This window comes from Desarmillaria tabescens (genome assembly GCF_030435595.1).
Source record: "Desarmillaria tabescens strain CCBAS 213 chromosome Unknown EV420scaffold_48, whole genome shotgun sequence".
Classification (NCBI taxonomy): Eukaryota; Fungi; Basidiomycota; class Agaricomycetes; order Agaricales; family Physalacriaceae; genus Desarmillaria; species Desarmillaria tabescens.
In genome coordinates this window covers 349,595-366,093 of record NW_026848347.1, presented here as the reverse complement: position 1 = coordinate 366,093, position 16,499 = coordinate 349,595, and the positions used below count along the sequence as shown (strand labels likewise).

At 47.5% G+C, this 16,499-nt stretch overlaps 6 protein-coding genes across 6 annotated transcripts; 2 read left to right on the top strand and 4 right to left on the bottom strand.

Annotated features, from left to right (window-relative positions):
* Positions 1 to 53: 53 nt before the first annotated feature.
* EV420DRAFT_1648309 (Rhamnogalacturonase B, N-terminal-domain-containing protein) lies at positions 54 to 5,609 on the top strand (the record flags this gene model as incomplete). The annotated part of the gene is made up of 25 exons (XM_060478133.1): positions 54 to 177; positions 234 to 283; positions 334 to 418; positions 473 to 480; positions 537 to 565; positions 617 to 664; positions 711 to 1,006; positions 1,077 to 1,100; positions 1,282 to 1,309; positions 1,363 to 1,406; positions 1,458 to 1,605; positions 1,658 to 1,725; positions 1,792 to 1,880; positions 1,933 to 1,997; positions 2,048 to 2,065; positions 2,121 to 2,155; positions 2,208 to 2,260; positions 4,020 to 4,154; positions 4,211 to 4,239; positions 4,293 to 4,436; positions 4,494 to 4,708; positions 4,761 to 5,183; positions 5,236 to 5,305; positions 5,360 to 5,496; positions 5,554 to 5,609. 25 exons carry the CDS (start codon positions 54 to 56, stop codon positions 5,607 to 5,609), a joined length of 2,421 nt encoding a protein of 806 aa, XP_060325725.1.
* A 271-nt stretch (positions 5,610 to 5,880) lies between these two features.
* Positions 5,881 to 7,653, bottom strand: EV420DRAFT_1484233 (glycoside hydrolase family 16 protein; the record flags this gene model as incomplete). Its single annotated transcript, XM_060470049.1, has 11 exons — positions 5,881 to 5,931; positions 6,164 to 6,274; positions 6,321 to 6,375; positions 6,430 to 6,593; positions 6,649 to 6,664; positions 6,718 to 6,723; positions 6,783 to 6,944; positions 7,064 to 7,129; positions 7,189 to 7,268; positions 7,317 to 7,454; positions 7,498 to 7,653. The coding sequence occupies 11 exons, from the start codon at positions 7,651 to 7,653 to the stop codon at positions 5,881 to 5,883; spliced, it is 1,005 nt and encodes a 334-aa protein (XP_060325724.1).
* A 177-nt stretch (positions 7,654 to 7,830) lies between these two features.
* Positions 7,831 to 10,116, bottom strand: EV420DRAFT_1571660 (succinate semialdehyde dehydrogenase). Its single transcript, XM_060474330.1, is given in 19 exon segments — positions 7,831 to 8,004; positions 8,063 to 8,139; positions 8,192 to 8,331; positions 8,361 to 8,377; positions 8,507 to 8,553; positions 8,607 to 8,628; positions 8,652 to 8,660; positions 8,710 to 8,809; positions 8,863 to 8,883; positions 8,907 to 8,927; positions 8,980 to 8,995; positions 9,066 to 9,139; positions 9,190 to 9,203; positions 9,226 to 9,283; positions 9,363 to 9,492; positions 9,541 to 9,699; positions 9,719 to 9,751; positions 9,883 to 9,977; positions 10,001 to 10,116. The coding sequence occupies 19 exon segments, from the start codon at positions 10,049 to 10,051 to the stop codon at positions 7,928 to 7,930; spliced, it is 1,161 nt and encodes a 386-aa protein (XP_060325723.1). The 5' UTR covers positions 10,052 to 10,116; the 3' UTR covers positions 7,831 to 7,927.
* Positions 10,117 to 10,149: 33 nt separating this feature from the next.
* Positions 10,150 to 11,242, top strand: EV420DRAFT_1622619 (20S proteasome subunit; the record flags this gene model as incomplete). Its single annotated transcript, XM_060475827.1, has 7 exons — positions 10,150 to 10,250; positions 10,325 to 10,478; positions 10,529 to 10,695; positions 10,744 to 10,834; positions 10,897 to 10,921; positions 10,982 to 11,095; positions 11,127 to 11,242. 7 exons carry the CDS (start codon positions 10,150 to 10,152, stop codon positions 11,240 to 11,242), a joined length of 768 nt encoding a protein of 255 aa, XP_060325722.1.
* Positions 11,243 to 11,405: 163 nt separating this feature from the next.
* On the bottom strand, positions 11,406 to 12,955 carry EV420DRAFT_1484230 (uncharacterized protein; the record flags this gene model as incomplete). The annotated part of the gene is made up of 6 exons (XM_060470048.1): positions 11,406 to 11,488; positions 11,533 to 11,545; positions 11,729 to 11,834; positions 11,866 to 11,960; positions 12,358 to 12,402; positions 12,839 to 12,955. The coding sequence occupies 6 exons, from the start codon at positions 12,953 to 12,955 to the stop codon at positions 11,406 to 11,408; spliced, it is 459 nt and encodes a 152-aa protein (XP_060325721.1).
* Positions 12,956 to 13,555: 600 nt separating this feature from the next.
* Positions 13,556 to 16,028, bottom strand: EV420DRAFT_1571650 (uncharacterized protein). The gene is made up of 12 exons (XM_060474329.1): positions 15,733 to 16,028; positions 15,622 to 15,676; positions 15,527 to 15,575; positions 15,432 to 15,473; positions 15,337 to 15,385; positions 15,251 to 15,283; positions 15,183 to 15,197; positions 14,962 to 15,129; positions 14,848 to 14,901; positions 14,712 to 14,786; positions 14,538 to 14,653; positions 13,556 to 14,476 (listed from the first exon to the last, which is right to left on the bottom strand). Exons 1-12 carry the CDS (start codon positions 15,808 to 15,810, stop codon positions 14,029 to 14,031), a joined length of 1,182 nt encoding a protein of 393 aa, XP_060325720.1. The 5' UTR covers positions 15,811 to 16,028; the 3' UTR covers positions 13,556 to 14,028.
* Between the last annotated feature and the right edge of the window lie 471 nt (positions 16,029 to 16,499).

The window sequence follows — 16,499 nt, the reverse complement described above, 5'->3', positions numbered from 1 at the left end:
TCTCACACTATAAACCAGGATGTGTCTCGCTGATCCTTCCCTGGGCAATGGTCATGTTGTGCTTCGTCTTTGCTACTACGCTTCTTGCGTCATTATGCTCCACGGTTGCTGGCTTCGGCCTCACTGAAAGTGGAGACTCGTACATTGTCGATACCTCCGCCGGTTTGATTTTCACTGGTGCGCCTATGGTACCTGATCTACGAAATGTTGCGTTTATGGACTATCCCCCCCAGTTGATTCGACTAGTGGAGACATTACTTCCATGAAGTTCAATGGAATCGAGGTTAGTGCTCGAGTACTGCGCTTCTTCATCTACTTGACATTATGTGCTAGGCGCAAGACTCCAGCAAATATAGTCAGATTGCGTCGGGTATTGACGCTGACTGCTCATGGGTCCGCGGAGGCCATGACAATAACTGTAAGAAGCGCTTTATGATATCATATGTCGTGTACTAAACCATCCTGCCTTCAGATATTACTGTAACTCCATCGGCTTCGTCTGCATATAGTACGAACTCATTCTCTTTTTTCCATAGATCACCTGCACCACCAGCACCCTTATTCAGTATTTATCTCTCCTTTCCCAATGTTGTCACGCTGAACTGGTCCGTTACAGGTACTACGTCGCCAGATACAACGATCCAGCTATTCATATGGCCACCTAGTACGTTTATGATTACCGGCCCTGAAGACTACTAAAAGAGAATTAGCACTACAGCTGAGCCGTCCGTTGGCGAGCTTCGGTTCATTGCCCGTCTCAGTCAGTCGACGCTCCCCAATGGTTATGAAGTATCAGACATTGTAGGCGGGACTGCTATTGAAGGAAGCGACGTGTACTTGGTCGGCTCCGAAACAAGGTCGAAGTTCTACTCGTCCAGACAGTTTATCGATGACCAAATTCACGGAGTTTCTGGATCAAGCATCGCTGCTTGGATGATTATCCCCGGTACCGGATATGAAAGCAGCTCCGGCGGGCCTTTCATGCGCGACATCGATAACCAAGGAAGTCAGTGACACATTTTTTCCCCTTTGGTCGTCAAACTCACCACAGTTGAATCATGGTTTATTATTGACAGCCTCGCAGCAAGAGCTTTATTTCTGTGAGTTTTATCTTTCATCAATCCGATCTCATGCCGATGTTTTGACGTAGACATGGTAAGGTTCTTTGATTGTTGTGGTCTACGCATCTTAGGCATACGCGTTTAGAACTCCGGACACACACAAACAGAATGTTTGTTATTTTCTTTCAGTATTAATGATAAATGATCTCATGTCAGATAGCGTATCGCATGGGTCTGCATGGTCCTTAGTAAGTCTCGGTGTGCGCGTTCTGAAAATTCATCATCTAATTGATCTTTTTAGTGCTTTATGGTTTACGACTGGATCCACTCCTTCGTCTGACATCGGTAGCCATCGTTCACCTACTGTTTCATCGGATTTTTAATTCAGCACTGTAGATACCTCATTCTGGGATGGCCTTGATGTGACGGGTGGACCTCCGAAGATGACAGAGGCAGGGTCAAAGGAAGCGCGACCGGATATCCTTCGGCCTACGCCGACTATATGTCGGTCGGTTTCAGTAACAGCGACGCTCAGTACTGGTGAGTGTGGTGTTAATATTCAATTATTCGGGATCTCTCATTGGTCTATTGTTCAGGGTGCGAACGGACTCGTCCGGTGATTTCGTCAGTCCCTATATGAAAGCGGGTACCTACACAATGACGCGTCAGTGAATTTCCTCATTCAATGATTTTTTTGTGAAAGAAACTGATAATTGCCTTCTCGACACAGTATACAAAATGGAATTAGAAGTTGCCACTCAGAGTGTCACCGTTACTGCTGGAAGCGTTGGAACGTCCAATATCGCGTCGACTGAGGCTGTAGGTGTTCTCATTCGGAGATTATTCGACCTTCTAACAACTATAACTTTAGACACCATCCGTGATTTGGCAGATTGGTGAGATTGATGGCACGCCAAGAGGATTCCTAAATGCCGAGTAAGCAACACGGATGTTTTATGTCGCAGCTTCGTTCTGAAATTCTGCAGCTTGATTGAAACGATGCAGTAAGTGGCGCTTGAGCGGTCCCGTTCGCCGATTGAAAGGCACCTTTTTTTCCAGTCCAAGTGACAGCCGAATGGCTGACTGGGGGCCGGGTACGCGCTTAAACTCTTGCACGCCTATATTACCGGGCTGATTAGCCCTCAGTAACCTTCACCATCGGTGATGATGTGGATACGTTCCCCATGGCTATCTTCAAAGTGAGCTGTGAAATCTTCCATCTCGGATTTCCGTAACAAGTTCTTTTACACAAGGACATCGGAGCGGTAACGGTGAAATTCACGCTGTCGAGTTCGCAGGCACGTACCGAAATTGTCGTAATGCTTGAACGCGGCGATTGAAAGTTCCTTTTAGGTGGCGCCGAACCCTTGACGTCGCAACCACGCTCGCCTTCGCAGGCAAGTTTCAGCCTATCAGTGTCTCCGTGCATGATATGACGTTGTCCCTTGCTTCTAGGGTCGCCCTGTAGTCACCGTCACAGTTGGACGAGCTCTACGCCGTCTGTTCCAGATCAACCAGATTCAAGAGGTATGCTCCCTCCATCATTTTTTAAATGACTGACATACCTTGGATAAGGTGTAACCCGTGGTACATGGCGTGGAAATGTAAGCGTTGTCAAGCACTTAGGGCCGTTGAACTTCTATTGATAAATCTGACAGAACATCATGTATACATACTCAATCCTGTACGTTCAATGTCTTGTTCCTGTCACGCTACACATGGCTGACTGTGGGCTCTAGCTTCTGGTTATCTGAACCCAACCGGATCGACTGTAAACACTCTCACTATTACTGTTGCTTCTGGGTCTTCTGGGTCAGACTTTTTGTGAGCCTCTTGACCCAACTCAATGTTTCGTTGCACCCCACTAACCCCGACCTAGGTCTCCCAATGTTGTCCTCGACGGCTTGAGACTGTACTAGGCCTATGAACGGGATTCTAGTTTTTTTTTATTTTTTTTCTTGCCGACTTGGATTTTCCTGTCTGGCAGGAGGCACTAGTACTTACGGTCGGAAAATTCCTACTTATATCTATTGAATACATATCATTCATAAGATCACAAATTTTTCATTTTTCTTGTCTCGTCCGTCATGATGCGTACATGGCGGATTTCAGAGATCTTCACCGAAGCGTAGATGTGAGCTGACTCGGAGCTGACAGACGTATCCGACACTCCACGTAGTCTTCTGAGCACTAAACATGAGCTTGTGACGGTGCATGTCATATGGGTACTCCCGCTCTGTACCTCTACCTTCAGTAAAGTGAAGGTGACCAGGGTCGTCCCTCGGCGCAGGGTCAGCCCGGCAAGCGTATCGGCCCGTCCAAAGAAAAAAAAAGAGGGAAATGGCGTGGAATTAAGGCACCGCGGCAGGCAAGTGCCTTGCTTCGGACCGTCTCGAATTCGTTGTCTCCGCCTTCGAGAAGCATGCGGTAGGGTGGTCGGTCGCAGTTTCCCACCTCATTTGATTTTTCGGAGATGAGGTACAATTCTCCTAATGGCAAGGTTTTCTGCAGCTGCAGGCAAATTAATAAAACTGCATGATGATTGAAGGGTTCACAAGGTTCTGATGCCGGCAGCGTGTTGCTGTTCTCCCTTTTCCTCTCCCTTCCAACTTGGCATAGACCTGTGAGGCCACTGGTCGTCTCGACCGGATGGTGATCGCTAACTGAAGTGTAACATGCTACCCTTCGCACTCAAGGTGGTATGGATGGTGCTAATCACTCACAGGTGGGCGACTTGTGATCTACCTCGCGCTATCTTACTGAGGCTCGATGTCAAATCCCCCCAGGCCTTGCTAGCTGCTGGGCAGTCCTTATGCTTTTTGCAGGTTGCATTGAATCATATTGGGGCCCTCTGATCTACTGCATCGCTTGCACGCTGATGCAAATCAGTTTCTGTATTGGTAAAATCCGGAATGTCGTGAATTTCGTTGGAGTTAATTGTTGACGCCATCGATGTAGGGATGGCTTGGAGGATTGATCCTTACGCTATGCCTCGGGCATTCTGCCTTGGTGGGGTTGTCCTCCTACTCTTCCATTGTCCTGCTCCCTGACTCTGTATCAGCCCAAACTATCATTCTCGGGTTTTCTACTTATGTGATGACTGGCGTCTGCGCGTCTTTTGTATCGCTACGTGTATAACTGTATGGAAGCCCAAATCATGGGCGGATGCGGAGCGCTCGTACGTGATCAGCCGGAGACGATTGCATAATTTTCATTAACCATTGACTGCAGGGTATTGGTGTGGCGGAATCACTACTATTTTACGCTCCTGGTCTTTCCTATTGTTGCCACAATAGTAGAGATCGTCATTATCATCAAATTGGATGCTGTCAAACCCACTGACGACCTCCACTGTGATGCATCAGACCCTATATGGTGAGTGATGATCAACGTCAAATGGTTCCGAGTCACTCAGTCGCCCTCTCACGATAGGGTGAGATTTTTCGGTTATGCAGGCACACCACTACTTCTCGCAGTACCCGTTTTGTTCTTCTCTGTCAAGTCCATCGTGCGATCCTTGAAGACGAGCAGACACATCCAGCGTTCCCGTTCAGAGGAGCTCGAGAACCAACGGGTTCACTCATTTCCGCGATTACCTTGGAGATTCTACAGTCATCGAATAGTACCCAAGGTTGCTCCATCACCTTGTCCGTCTTCTATGAAGGGCCACGCCCTCTGGTCACGAACTCGATTCACCAGGTTGGTTCAGTCCCACGCATCTGGTTCATCTACTGATCCTCCCACCTGTAGATCGCACGAGCTTTTCTCACTCTTCTCTATTTCCACCGGATACAGACGTCCTCGACTCCCCTGTATCCTCTTCTTTCCCTACCTTCGCCACTGTTGACCCCCCACCCCCGACTATACGACGAGATGGTCCACGACATCCTGATTTCTCTGCTATCATAGGAAATGACTGGAACGAAATAGCCCTTGCGACGCCTGAAGAGTCCGACCAAGATAAGACGAGCTCGTTGGTGTGGACTCGCCCCGGAGACGATGATATCCAACTTGAATCCAATGATTGTGGGGGAGAGAAGCTCGATGACTTGGATTCATTGGATATTTCATGTAGCGACTTTGACTATAGATCGCCCTACTCTAAAACGCTGTCCTTTGGCGGTATGGACTTCTATTACATACTGGGAACGGATGCTAATTATACTGTTTACAGCTATGCCCAAGCGAAAGAAACGACTTGCATACCTATCACCGGCAATATGGCGTATAATGTTCTTTCAAGTGTAAGTTTCACCTCAGATGTGCGGGATATTTGTTCATTCAAACCATTTCCACAGTGCCTTCACTATCGTTCTTCTCCTTACTTGTATATCCACCCTAGTTGATGTTGTTGCCGGCCACGAAACACCAACACCTTTTGGAACGCAGCACGTGGCACTGCTTCTATCTGCCTGGGGACCAGCCCTAGTGTTCGGTGGGCATTTCAGAGAAATGCGAGTTAGGCTACGAAATGCTGACACGAGGTCGCCAGGTCTCTTCCCTGGAGTGATGCGGAAGCTTATGTTCTGGAGATCAAGTAATTCATGAGATGCCTCGTTAGGTCCGAGTTGACTAATCTGTATCATTGTTAGCTATGTAGAAGAAGAATTCTAAGTACAAGGCCGGCGCCGTAATCTCTGAATAATAATGATAGATAATAGGACAACAGCTAGAATACAGCTTATTAGTGTAGAATCGATAGCTTGATTCTTGACAAAGCATCTTGAGTATAAGGGTGAGCAGACTGAGTAGATATTACTCGTGCGTTAAAGAATACATCGTATCCACCTATACGAGTAAACGTAACTAGATGGTGTGTCTAAAGAGATCCAAAATGATACATCTGTCTATAGGCGTCGTATATCATTTCCTATATCGTAAACGTCAGTCCCAACCACGAAATGAAAAACATAGCAAGCAGGCAACATGTATCACAACCAGAGGTTAAATAATCCGACCAGCAGAATCGCGGCTATCGCGCGCATCATATTGGCCTGACGGCCTTCTGCACTTCCAGGGAAGAACAGGCTCGAAGCCGTAGGCGTCGAAGGCACCAGCAAGCTTGTCGGAAGCCCGGTGGGCGTCGAAGTCGAAATACTCACCAGCGCATTCGGTGTGGGCGCAGGTGCTCCAGTAGTATAAGCGCGAATGTAGGATATTTCAAAATAGGCATCATTGAAAGTGGAACCAGGCCCCACAACGCTGTCGGCGTACTGGGGGATCGTCAGCCACTTCACAGCGAGAAAGACAAATACGCACGCATGTGCCTGTGCCAGATCCGCACGAAGGGAAGTACAAATTTGAAAGGCCGGCCCTATAAAGAATGTAAGTTCTGTAATGGAAGATCTGAACAATAGGGTTCTTTTACCATTGTCCACAAAGAGTTATGTCAAGGACTAAGTTCTGAGCAGAAAAGAATTCTGGGATATTACAGTAAGTCGCCGGGTAGCTAGCGGAAGGCGGTCCCCAATCAGAAAGGTCAACGCCTGTCGATGCTGTTGTTGCAGATATCGAAGCAGGAACGTTCGGCCGCTAAATGCGAATGATTTAGGGGCGCTGAGCAACAATGAGTAAAGTTCTAACGTACGCTCCAGAACCAGATGCTGTGCATGATGTATGTTTAGCGATCAACAACCGCGAATAAGTTGAAACTTACAAAATTCTATACATAAACACGTATTAGTATTACGACATTGAGAAAAAACACCACTGAAAACTCACCCAGAAACGTCGAACTGTGTAGCCCATACCCCTCCACCGGCTTCAGCGAGACCAGTGTACAAACTGTTTTCCTTCAACTCGAGAAACCGTACAACCAGAAGAGAGAGAACAGTCCGTTTGAGTAGTTGCTCCACTTTGATACTGTAGGTTTTCGGGAACATGCTGGCACCCAGATGTCGTATGTAGAGCCATTTGATTATTGGGCATCAGATTAATGGCTTCGATTATACTGCGGAATGGGTGGATAAGGAAACTTCAAAGAATAAACGCTTGGACATGACCCACTCAATCTCGCCTCCCACGGGCCATTCATCTTGATAGCCTGTGGTCCAAAAAGCGGGCCAAACCTACAACGAACACGTCCGTCAATTCAAGAGGGTTGGGTAGATTGTAAAAGCAAGCGTACCGAACATCCAAATGGGATATGTTTGACATCGATGATCCACAACTGCCAACAGCGTATATGTCTTGGGACGTTATCCGTACCTACAGAATCATTTAGGATACGAAGCAGGACACGATGAGCAACCTCACCGAATTCCGCTTTTGGCCATACACCACATTGTGCATGTTGTCGACTTTTATAATTGCATTCCCCGCATTGTTTACATACGCTAGGCCTTGAGCAAAGGCATCCGCCTTGCTAAGCCACCATACATCCCCTTGCACTCTCTTCAATACCAAGCCACATGTTGAAGGAGGGGAAAACACGCACCCAACGTGAGATTATCCCAGTTCCCAAAAAGTCCCATCGGTCGAAGAAAGTGCTGCCCGAGTAATCCCGTACAATGTCATAGGCGCTGCCTAGCTGGTAGTAAAAAAGAACGTGGAGGATCAGCAGTTGTAAGCAGGAATTTCTAGGCCAAATCATGGGGGGAAGGGAAGAAGGTTGGCTCACAAGGAGCAGGAGCGGCTGGAAGGGTGGAAGTGGAGGAAGAATGGAACGATGTCATGATTTATATAAATTTATGTTGTATATGGTGCCCTTCTGCAGCGTGTCGGATCAGCGGCGGTGCAAACACGCGTTGGATCACGTGATGTACAGGGGCTTCGAGCTGTTACTCCCACGTTGTTAACGCGTAACTGATAGGTTGCTGGGAATTTTATTGGCTTTTCTTTACAAATACAATATTGCAGCGTCTATGTTACCTATAAACAATTCGGGCTCTATGATGTCTGATCTTCATGTGTACGGACTTCGCTCGGGTCAACTGGTCGTATCCTTTTTTTAACGGCCAATGAGGTCGTCGAATGTCGTGATTGATGATAACAGCACGCACCAAATTTACTGAGACTGACGCCTCTACCACTATCTTTGACACCAGTCCAAGCTAGCGCGGGATCCAAGAAGTCACACCTACCGTTGATTCAGCAACACTTCTATATTGCTTCTGCCATACCACACTCACCTGTTCAGGAATACTGTTCCTGTCTCTAGTTCATCACACAACTTCAAGAATATCTCCTCGGACGCCGGATTAGCAGATGCGTTCGTCCACACGGATGCTGTGAGTCCATATGGAGAGTCGTTCATGAGCTTGACAGCTTCCTCGTCGGAAGAGACTTTTGTATTCCGACTGTTGGACCAAATGATTCTTCCTATGAACAATTCATGAGCATAGCGGCACAATCATCAACTTCCGAACCGACCATCATAACATCCATACCTAGAATGAATTTCATATCATCTGAGAAGCCATATGAATGAATAGGCGTGAACTCACTATGATTCACATCGACTAGAACCTGCGGCGCAACATACGTAGTTCCGCTGTGAAAAATTTCAGGATCGCGCTTGGACATACCCAGGGTGCAGACACTCACGCTTTCGCCATTGGGAATAAATCTTCCGGGATAAGCGTTTCGCACCAGCTTTCACTGCAAGAAGATCGGAAGACTCCTAACGATGGGGCAACATTTGACGTACCTGCGTCCGAAACTTGTTTACGAATTCTCTCAGCACTAGCTAAGGAAACTACAGGACCTAAGTTCGTTTCGGGGAGTGTGGGATCGCCTAGTTTGTAGCCCTGTGAAAGAGCTATTTAGCACATGCGATCTGGCACCTTCAACATGCATATACCTTGACTAGCTTCACATAACCCTTCAACAAAAGCATCATTATACGGCCTCGTGGACGTAGATTCGCTGAGTGCATGGTGTGTCAAATTATAGCGACACGAGGGAAATTCATGCTTACCTCGATGGCGCAGCAACTTTGACAGAGTTGAACAGGCCCCTTCATTTATTAGCTTTAGGTTATTAAATAATCTTATAAAGCCATACCAATCGACCAGTTCACCGATCGTGTAATTCAGATCTGCGTCAGGCCGTACGTAGGCAGGATCCTTTCCACCAAGCTGAGGCAAGTCAGATGAATGAATTGTGCACGAGAAAATGGCTCACATACCTCCAAACCAACGCCTTTGAAACCCTTAGCCTGGACCGGCAGCTTCCTCTACGGCCCGGCCACCTATAACACTGCCGGTGAATGAAAACAAAGTCTATGGAAGGATGCTGAAACAGCGTGAGAGGTCAAACGCGGGTGACATGTGCACAACTTGAATAATATCTTTGGGGGACACCTGCCCGAGTCAATGCAAGCGCGAAACGCTCAGCAGTTAGAGGTGTTTGGGGTGATGGTTTCAGGATGACCGCGTTCCCAGCGATAATGGCTGGGAGAACAGCATTGATCGAGACGAGATAAGGATAGCTTTATTTCATCTATTAATTTTCATACAAGTTGATTGTGAGAGAGTACGTACTTTCCAAGGTTGCGACAACAAGGACGACACCTAAAGGGGCACGTTTACTGTATCGTCGGAAGCCAGGCTTGTCAGTGTCAGTTAGACTGACATCGGCGAGCGCGCTCTCTGCGATGGACAGCATGTAATTAGCGCGATCGAGGAATCCGCGAATCCTCTCCAGCGCATTGGGACACTGGTCTGGTCACCAAGTGAATCAGGCAAAGGCTATTCCGCGATTCCTGAGGCTCACCTGCCCATTTGCAGAGTCAGTTCCATAGGGAGATCCTCGCTCAAGGCTTTGAATTCATCCTGGAATGCTAGTCAGAGAATAGTCTGATGCAATATTGAGGAAACACACGATGAAATTGTACCCAGTCGCGATTCTCTCCTTTAGCGGAACCTTGCTCCAAGCTTTCTGAGCCTTTGAAGCAGAGGTAATGAACCCATCGAGCTCTTGCTCAGAGGGATAGGTACGCGTAACGAGCGCTGCTGGGAGTGGGGGATTATCGTCGTCTGCACGGACATGGTAGATAGTAGTCAAGGTGAGAGTCAAATTCCGTGTCAAAGAGTAGGCCGTCGGGGAAGGAGGGGTCGACCAGAGATTAGATCGGCCCGATAGCCGTATGTCACGTGGCAAAAGTACGCGTACCCTCCCAGGACCACACGCAAGCCTTTTCTTTCTCATTAACAGCCATGGCGAGCTCTTCCGTCTATTCTTCGCCCGGTTTTGACTTTCTAATCAAATAAGGTGAAAGATCTTGTTGTGTTTTATGCTAATGGCTAACCGGTTTTGTGTAGAAACAACTTCCTGAGCGAGAAGGGATTGCCATTGCCCAAGGCTACCAGTACCGGTACAACTATCGTAGGATGCCTTTTTGAGGACGGAATTGTTCTTGGTGCAGATACACGGGCCACTGAGGGCCCTATTGTCGCGGACAAAAACTGTGAAAAGGTAAGTCGCACTTGTGAACCTCATACTGCTGCATACTTAGGGCTTGGTAGATCCACTATATCTCAGAATCAATTAGATGCTGCGGTGCTGGTACAGCCGCCGATACCGAATTCACGACGGCGCTTATATCCTCCAATATGGAGCTCCATGCTCTCCATACTGGCCGTAAACCGCGAGTGGTGACGGCGATGACGATGCTGAAGCAGATGCTGTTCCAGTGAGTATCAATATGTGGCCTTTCGCTCCTACTCCTAACTTTGAGCAGATACCACGGTCAGATCGGTGCTGCTCTCGTCCTTGGTGGTGTGGACGCTACCGGTCCCAACCTTTTCACCATCCACCCACACGGGTCGACTGTACAAACTTCCTTATGTGACTATGGGATCTGGAAGTCTTGCTGCGATGGGCCGTTTTTGAGAGTAGCTGGCGGCCGAATATGACCGGTGAGTATGCTACCTTGTACGCTAACGACCATATCCTGAGGACTCTGCAGCGCGACGAAGCTCTCACCCTCGTCAAGCATGCTATTTCTGCCGGTATTTTCAACGATCTTGGCTCTGGATCCAATGTCGACGCGTGCATCATCACAGCCACTCATACTGAGATGCTTCGTCAACGTGGAGATGCCCACCAGCGGTGTACAGAAAGAGAAGACATATGGGTTCCGACGTGGAACGACGGCATGGAAGCGTGAGACTGTCAAGAGTTTGATTGTGGACGAGGAAATCACGCAACTAGTAGGCGAGGCTATGGACACGACTTAGTTCACATGATAAATGAAATCTATTCTGTATCAATTCATCGTAGATGTCTCTCAGCAATAGCGTCTGAATGGGCCTGGACGCGTATCCGTTCATGAACGATATAGGAATGAGGACGAAGTACAAACAATATCTAGGGATATAATACATTATGCTTCACGCCCGTTTAGAAACCCCTTCGTGAAACGAATTTCTCCAAATCCTGGGACGTAGCAACACCCAGTACGAATTTGCGCTGGTAGTCCGTGACTATTACAACATGGTATGTTAGACAATAAGCTGCAAGAACTGACAAGATGATTGCACCTAGAGCAAAGATATTGTCCTGGAGAAAAGCCTCGATGTTCCGCAAGAGGTGTAGCTGGTGTTATCAAAGTGTACGGCTCGGTCGACTTTCGCCTGAACTTGGTCATGTACTGGCTAATGCGGTCATCCTCAAGGCCTCCAATTCAGCATGGCATATATGCAGAGCACAAACTGGCGACGTACCGGATTAGCTTTCCCTGCTTCCCATTCCTGCTTCAGCTTCGCCACATCCAAGTATCCTAGAGGCTTTCTATCACGGTCGAGGACACTGTACGAAAGCTTCCAGCGTCTACGGCACCAATAGCAAAAGGAAAGCGCACGGAATATGCGAGAAATCGCGTTCGTAGGCAAGTTCAATGGCCCGAGATATGACTTCGGTTGAAGGTAGGGCAAAGGCTGGTGGTAGCTGCAAGTCCTGTAATGAAAAAAATGCTCATTAGAACCGCTTCAGATTCATTCACGATCGAATCAAAGCTTACTTCGACTACGGCGCGCCGCGAAATTTGTCGTCAGTCATCGAGAATTGCGTTGAGGACGTCGATGGGACGAATAATATAGAGCAAGGAGAAAGATGACAGAACGGGCAGAATGTGAGTATAGGCAAGTCCGAGACTTGTACTCGTGTAATCTTCCCCTTTTGGAAAGAACATAAGACTTAATTATTTAATTAGCAACATAATAATAAATAAATAAATAGCCATAAAATAGTTAACTTTATATTATTTACCTATTTATCCCAAAGCTAACATGCCGTGCGGCTGCCAGTCTGCGTTGGACTACATAAAAAATAGCTAAATGGCACAAAAGCCTACCTGCAGCACTGTCTGCTTTGCGCGCGCCACCTCAGATTTTATGGTCTATATAAACAATTCTTTGGTGCGAGATCTACATATTTTTTTTCTCTCAAGTTCGCTGATTTCGACGATGTCCTCTGTCTATAACATGAACGGGTGTGTCACAAAAATCTTTCACTTGTTAGCATCGTTTCTCAATAATCTTGTACGCAGCCTCGAGTTGGTACAGTCAAACCAAGGGCATCCCCCAGCTAAGGACTACATCAACAACCTTCCGGAGGAACTGCTCGAGATCTTCGCGTTTGGTGCACTCAGCACTCGCGATACTGCCTTTTCCTTTCGAGTATCGACTACATGTAGGCTATGGCGCTTCTTTGCCGTTAACGAAGCGCATCTCTGGACTTCCCTCACCATCACTGGTCATGCCGCACGTTTTATCCCAGAGCCAAGTCGGGATGACCCTCTAGAGACTGCTCAGACAGTCTTTCCTCGAGAAGACCTTATCCTCGAGCCCTCGGCCGATTCGGACATCGACCTCGAAATCCTCCTCGATTCTCAACCCCCAAGATTTATCCCAGGCGAACTCTGGGTCCCTTACAGTCTCACCGACGACCATTTTCTACGCCTCTCTTGTCTCCTCACCTCTCACGCTCATCATATCCGATCGTTCTTCGCGACCGTACGAAGCTGCTTCCTCCTTACTTATCTCTGCTATGAATTACGTTGGACCGTCATGCCACGTCTGAAGAAATGGGAGCTGTCCTGCTCAAGAGATGTTGCGTACAAAGAGTGCTTTGATAACGAGATATGCAAGATAGCACCGGTTCAAGTACTCGAATACCAGCAAGAGGGAACACTACCGTCGTCTCAACAACTGCAGCGATGGAGCGGTAGCTGTGTCTAGCCTACCAACCACAGGACAAGCGACCCTCGATGGAGACTTTGCGCGACATCCTTTCCAACAACATGCACACCCTAGAAAGTCTCGAACTCGCCTGCGTCGTCGACCTTGATTCGCCTCCGACCGCGTTCCGCCTGGACTTGCCCCATATTCGAAGCTTGGCGCTCGGATACATATCCCCTCAAGAGGTCCAACTCGTTCTGCAAGCCTTTGCATTTCCCGCTATCTGCAAGCTAACTATCCAGCCTCACGGAGAATCAAAGGGGACGGTTTACGTCTTTTACAACCTAATGAAATACCTTCCGCTGAACCAGCTACAAGCTTAAGCTCTCGAACTCGGGGGTGCTTGTCTTTGCCCGGCCCTTCCCGGACCGGATCCGGAAGGTTTCTCCATGCATATCGCTTCTTACTATTGTTCTCGGTGATAGTTTTCAAATATCAGGATGATGCCTGCCCAATGACTTACCAATGACTACCGGAAATCATACCTGATATCACTGTAGTTGATCGTAGCTAGCACCTTGTGGATCGTAAGTTCTTTGGTAGATGAGTTCCCCGGGATGATGAAATCAAAGCCAACAGACCCCGGAGACACGACTGAAAGAGTTCTGAAGATCACGACGTGTAAGCACCTTACACACACACAGATTGATCTGTAACAGTACGAGCCTGGGGAAATGGGTTACAGATAGGAACAGTGATCGAAAATTGTTCTGAACCTGCTCAACGCAAATAGCTACAAGTCCTGTTCTGCTTCTCGTTTTACATCGAACCAGATCATACACATACTAACGTCCCGTCTTTCCTCCAGGCATGATGCGAGGACGTTCGCGAGAACCTTGACGTCCGTGGTATGAATACGACGGCGGTAAACCCCTTTCTGAGTCAACCTCCTGATTCCAGGCCGAACTAGTCCCGTCGAACACACGAGACGGGTGTATACCCGACGATGCATACGCAGGGGATAGTTCAGAAAGAGTCGGCAGAATCAAAACACCATCAAGTTCGCGCTCTTCGCGAGACATTCCAAGGCCTTGGGGTTGTCCGATAACAACGATCGACGATCTATGATCATTGAAAGGAGAAAAATCTTTTGTTATCTCTATCAGTTGCATTCGTTGACGTCGACGGCGCCAGATGGATAGGGCGATGAGAATTCCAGCCGCGAGAGCTACACCGCCGAAAAGACCTCCAACCCCTGCACGTGCTGCGACAGATTTTGCATGATTGGTGCTCCTGGAGACGAAGTAGTAAGTATATTTGCATAATCTGAACGATGATAGATCAGGCTGCTTACACAGTTCCTGGAGCTAGACAATCTGTCGGACCAAAGGCACCAACATGCAAAGGTCCATTCGCCCAGAGCTTTCCTTCAGAGCTTACCATTGACATATAGAATGGCATTGCACGGGGCTGAAGGTTACATATCGAATCAGCTCTTACAGAAATTTCGTTATCGAACAAGACTTACAAGAGAAACCGTCCAAGTGATTGGATCCATAGTATTCGAGGTTAAGTTGAACGGAGGATGGAGTGCGGGTGCAATCTGAATGTAGTCTTAAGCATGCATGCTAAGTTATTAGGTTGTAGTAGCATCACTGGCTTACCGTGAGTGTGAATGGAGACGTTCCTTCGTTGGGTGTTACAGATACATCGGTGCACTGAGGTTTAAATGAACGATATATTGGTAGATAGTCCTAAAAGATAGAGAAGCCTTATACCTGATTGATAAAACCAAACCGAGACATAGGACCGCTAGGCTGGGACACTGTCCCATTTGCAGACAGAACCGCAGAGGTGACATTCGGACAGCTAACGTTCGTACCGTTGGAGTTCGGTATCATAGTGTACATGTCTTGACATCCTCCCGAAACTCCGTTGACATCAAACTGCAAACCAAAAATCAGATGGATTAGATTTGATGTGTTGCCACAGTGCATACCATACATATTTGGTACTGAATTGTATCGAAGACATGAGATTCGAGATCACTGATGGAGGAAAACGTACCTGAGCTCCAGGGGGGAAAGGTACCGCCCAATCCTAGTGGATGAGAGATATTCAGTTTCTAGAATCGTTGATTAGAATGTACGCACAAAGCTCAGCCCGCTACCAGCGTCGATGACGCTTGCCGTTTCGCTTGTTCTATACAGTAGTCAGATATGTATCTGAACGTGGAGGTGCTTCTCACGAAGTGTACACCAAGAGGGAATATGGAGCGACGGGATTTTGTCTAGCAGATTGTTTCAGTAAAGGTACCCCAACCGAGTCGTCACAGAAACTTACCCAATAGCTTGAGATCGATCCCATTTGAGGTGGATGACTTCACATTGCTCTATAGCAATTGAGGCATTGTCATAATAAAAAGCAGAATTCGTTACGAGTAAGGAGGATCGGGACCGGGTCATCCGCCTTGTTATAATCGAAAAAGAAACCCTATGTTCCACATAACTTGAGTGATATCGTTTCGAGACGTGCATACAGAAACACACCGGTTCCAAGAACGGTACAACCTCGGCGGCTGCGAAATGAACGAGGATAACAGTCAAAACCTGCAAGACCGTCAACATAACGAAAAGGAGAGAGCGTAAGAACAGGAAGAAACGAGGCAGCTTACTTGTCAAGATATCAAGTTCTTGAATCTTTGACGAAGCTACACCATTGGCTAGGGGATATACCGTTGGCTAGGGATTATACCGTGAGAGATTGTTCCAGATGTGTCTTAAATGCGTGAACAGTAGTCCTCGGCCATCGCTTTTTTGATTTACAACGCACAAAGGTGGTAACTGCGAATAAGAAGGATTCAATAGGATTCAATCAATACTAAACACGTTGTCACATCACCTCAACTGACGTACCGAAGCTATTAGATCTGATAGTGACCTCCAGGGCTGGCTTTAACTTCCTCGTGATCACGAATAGGGCAGAGGCCTTATTGAATCTCATGTGCATGCCTGATACTGAGTTCGCTGGCTATTGGCTTCTGATAAATACGTAGTCAGCATATATGTGTTGATTAGTTGATGCCGGCGCACCCCGACACCTTCCTGATTGAGCTTTTTGAGCCTTGAAATGAAATTCGTTTATTCAGCTTTTAGAGCCCTGCGGAGTGCATTGAATATTAATCTGCGGTTTTGGCTATTTAGCGTTCAATGTTGAACAAAGAGCCAACGCGTTACCTTCAAACTCGCGGCAATATAAACCGTCTGCAAACAGATTTATCATTCGCATGGTATTAAGCATCATCGCAGTAGAGGCA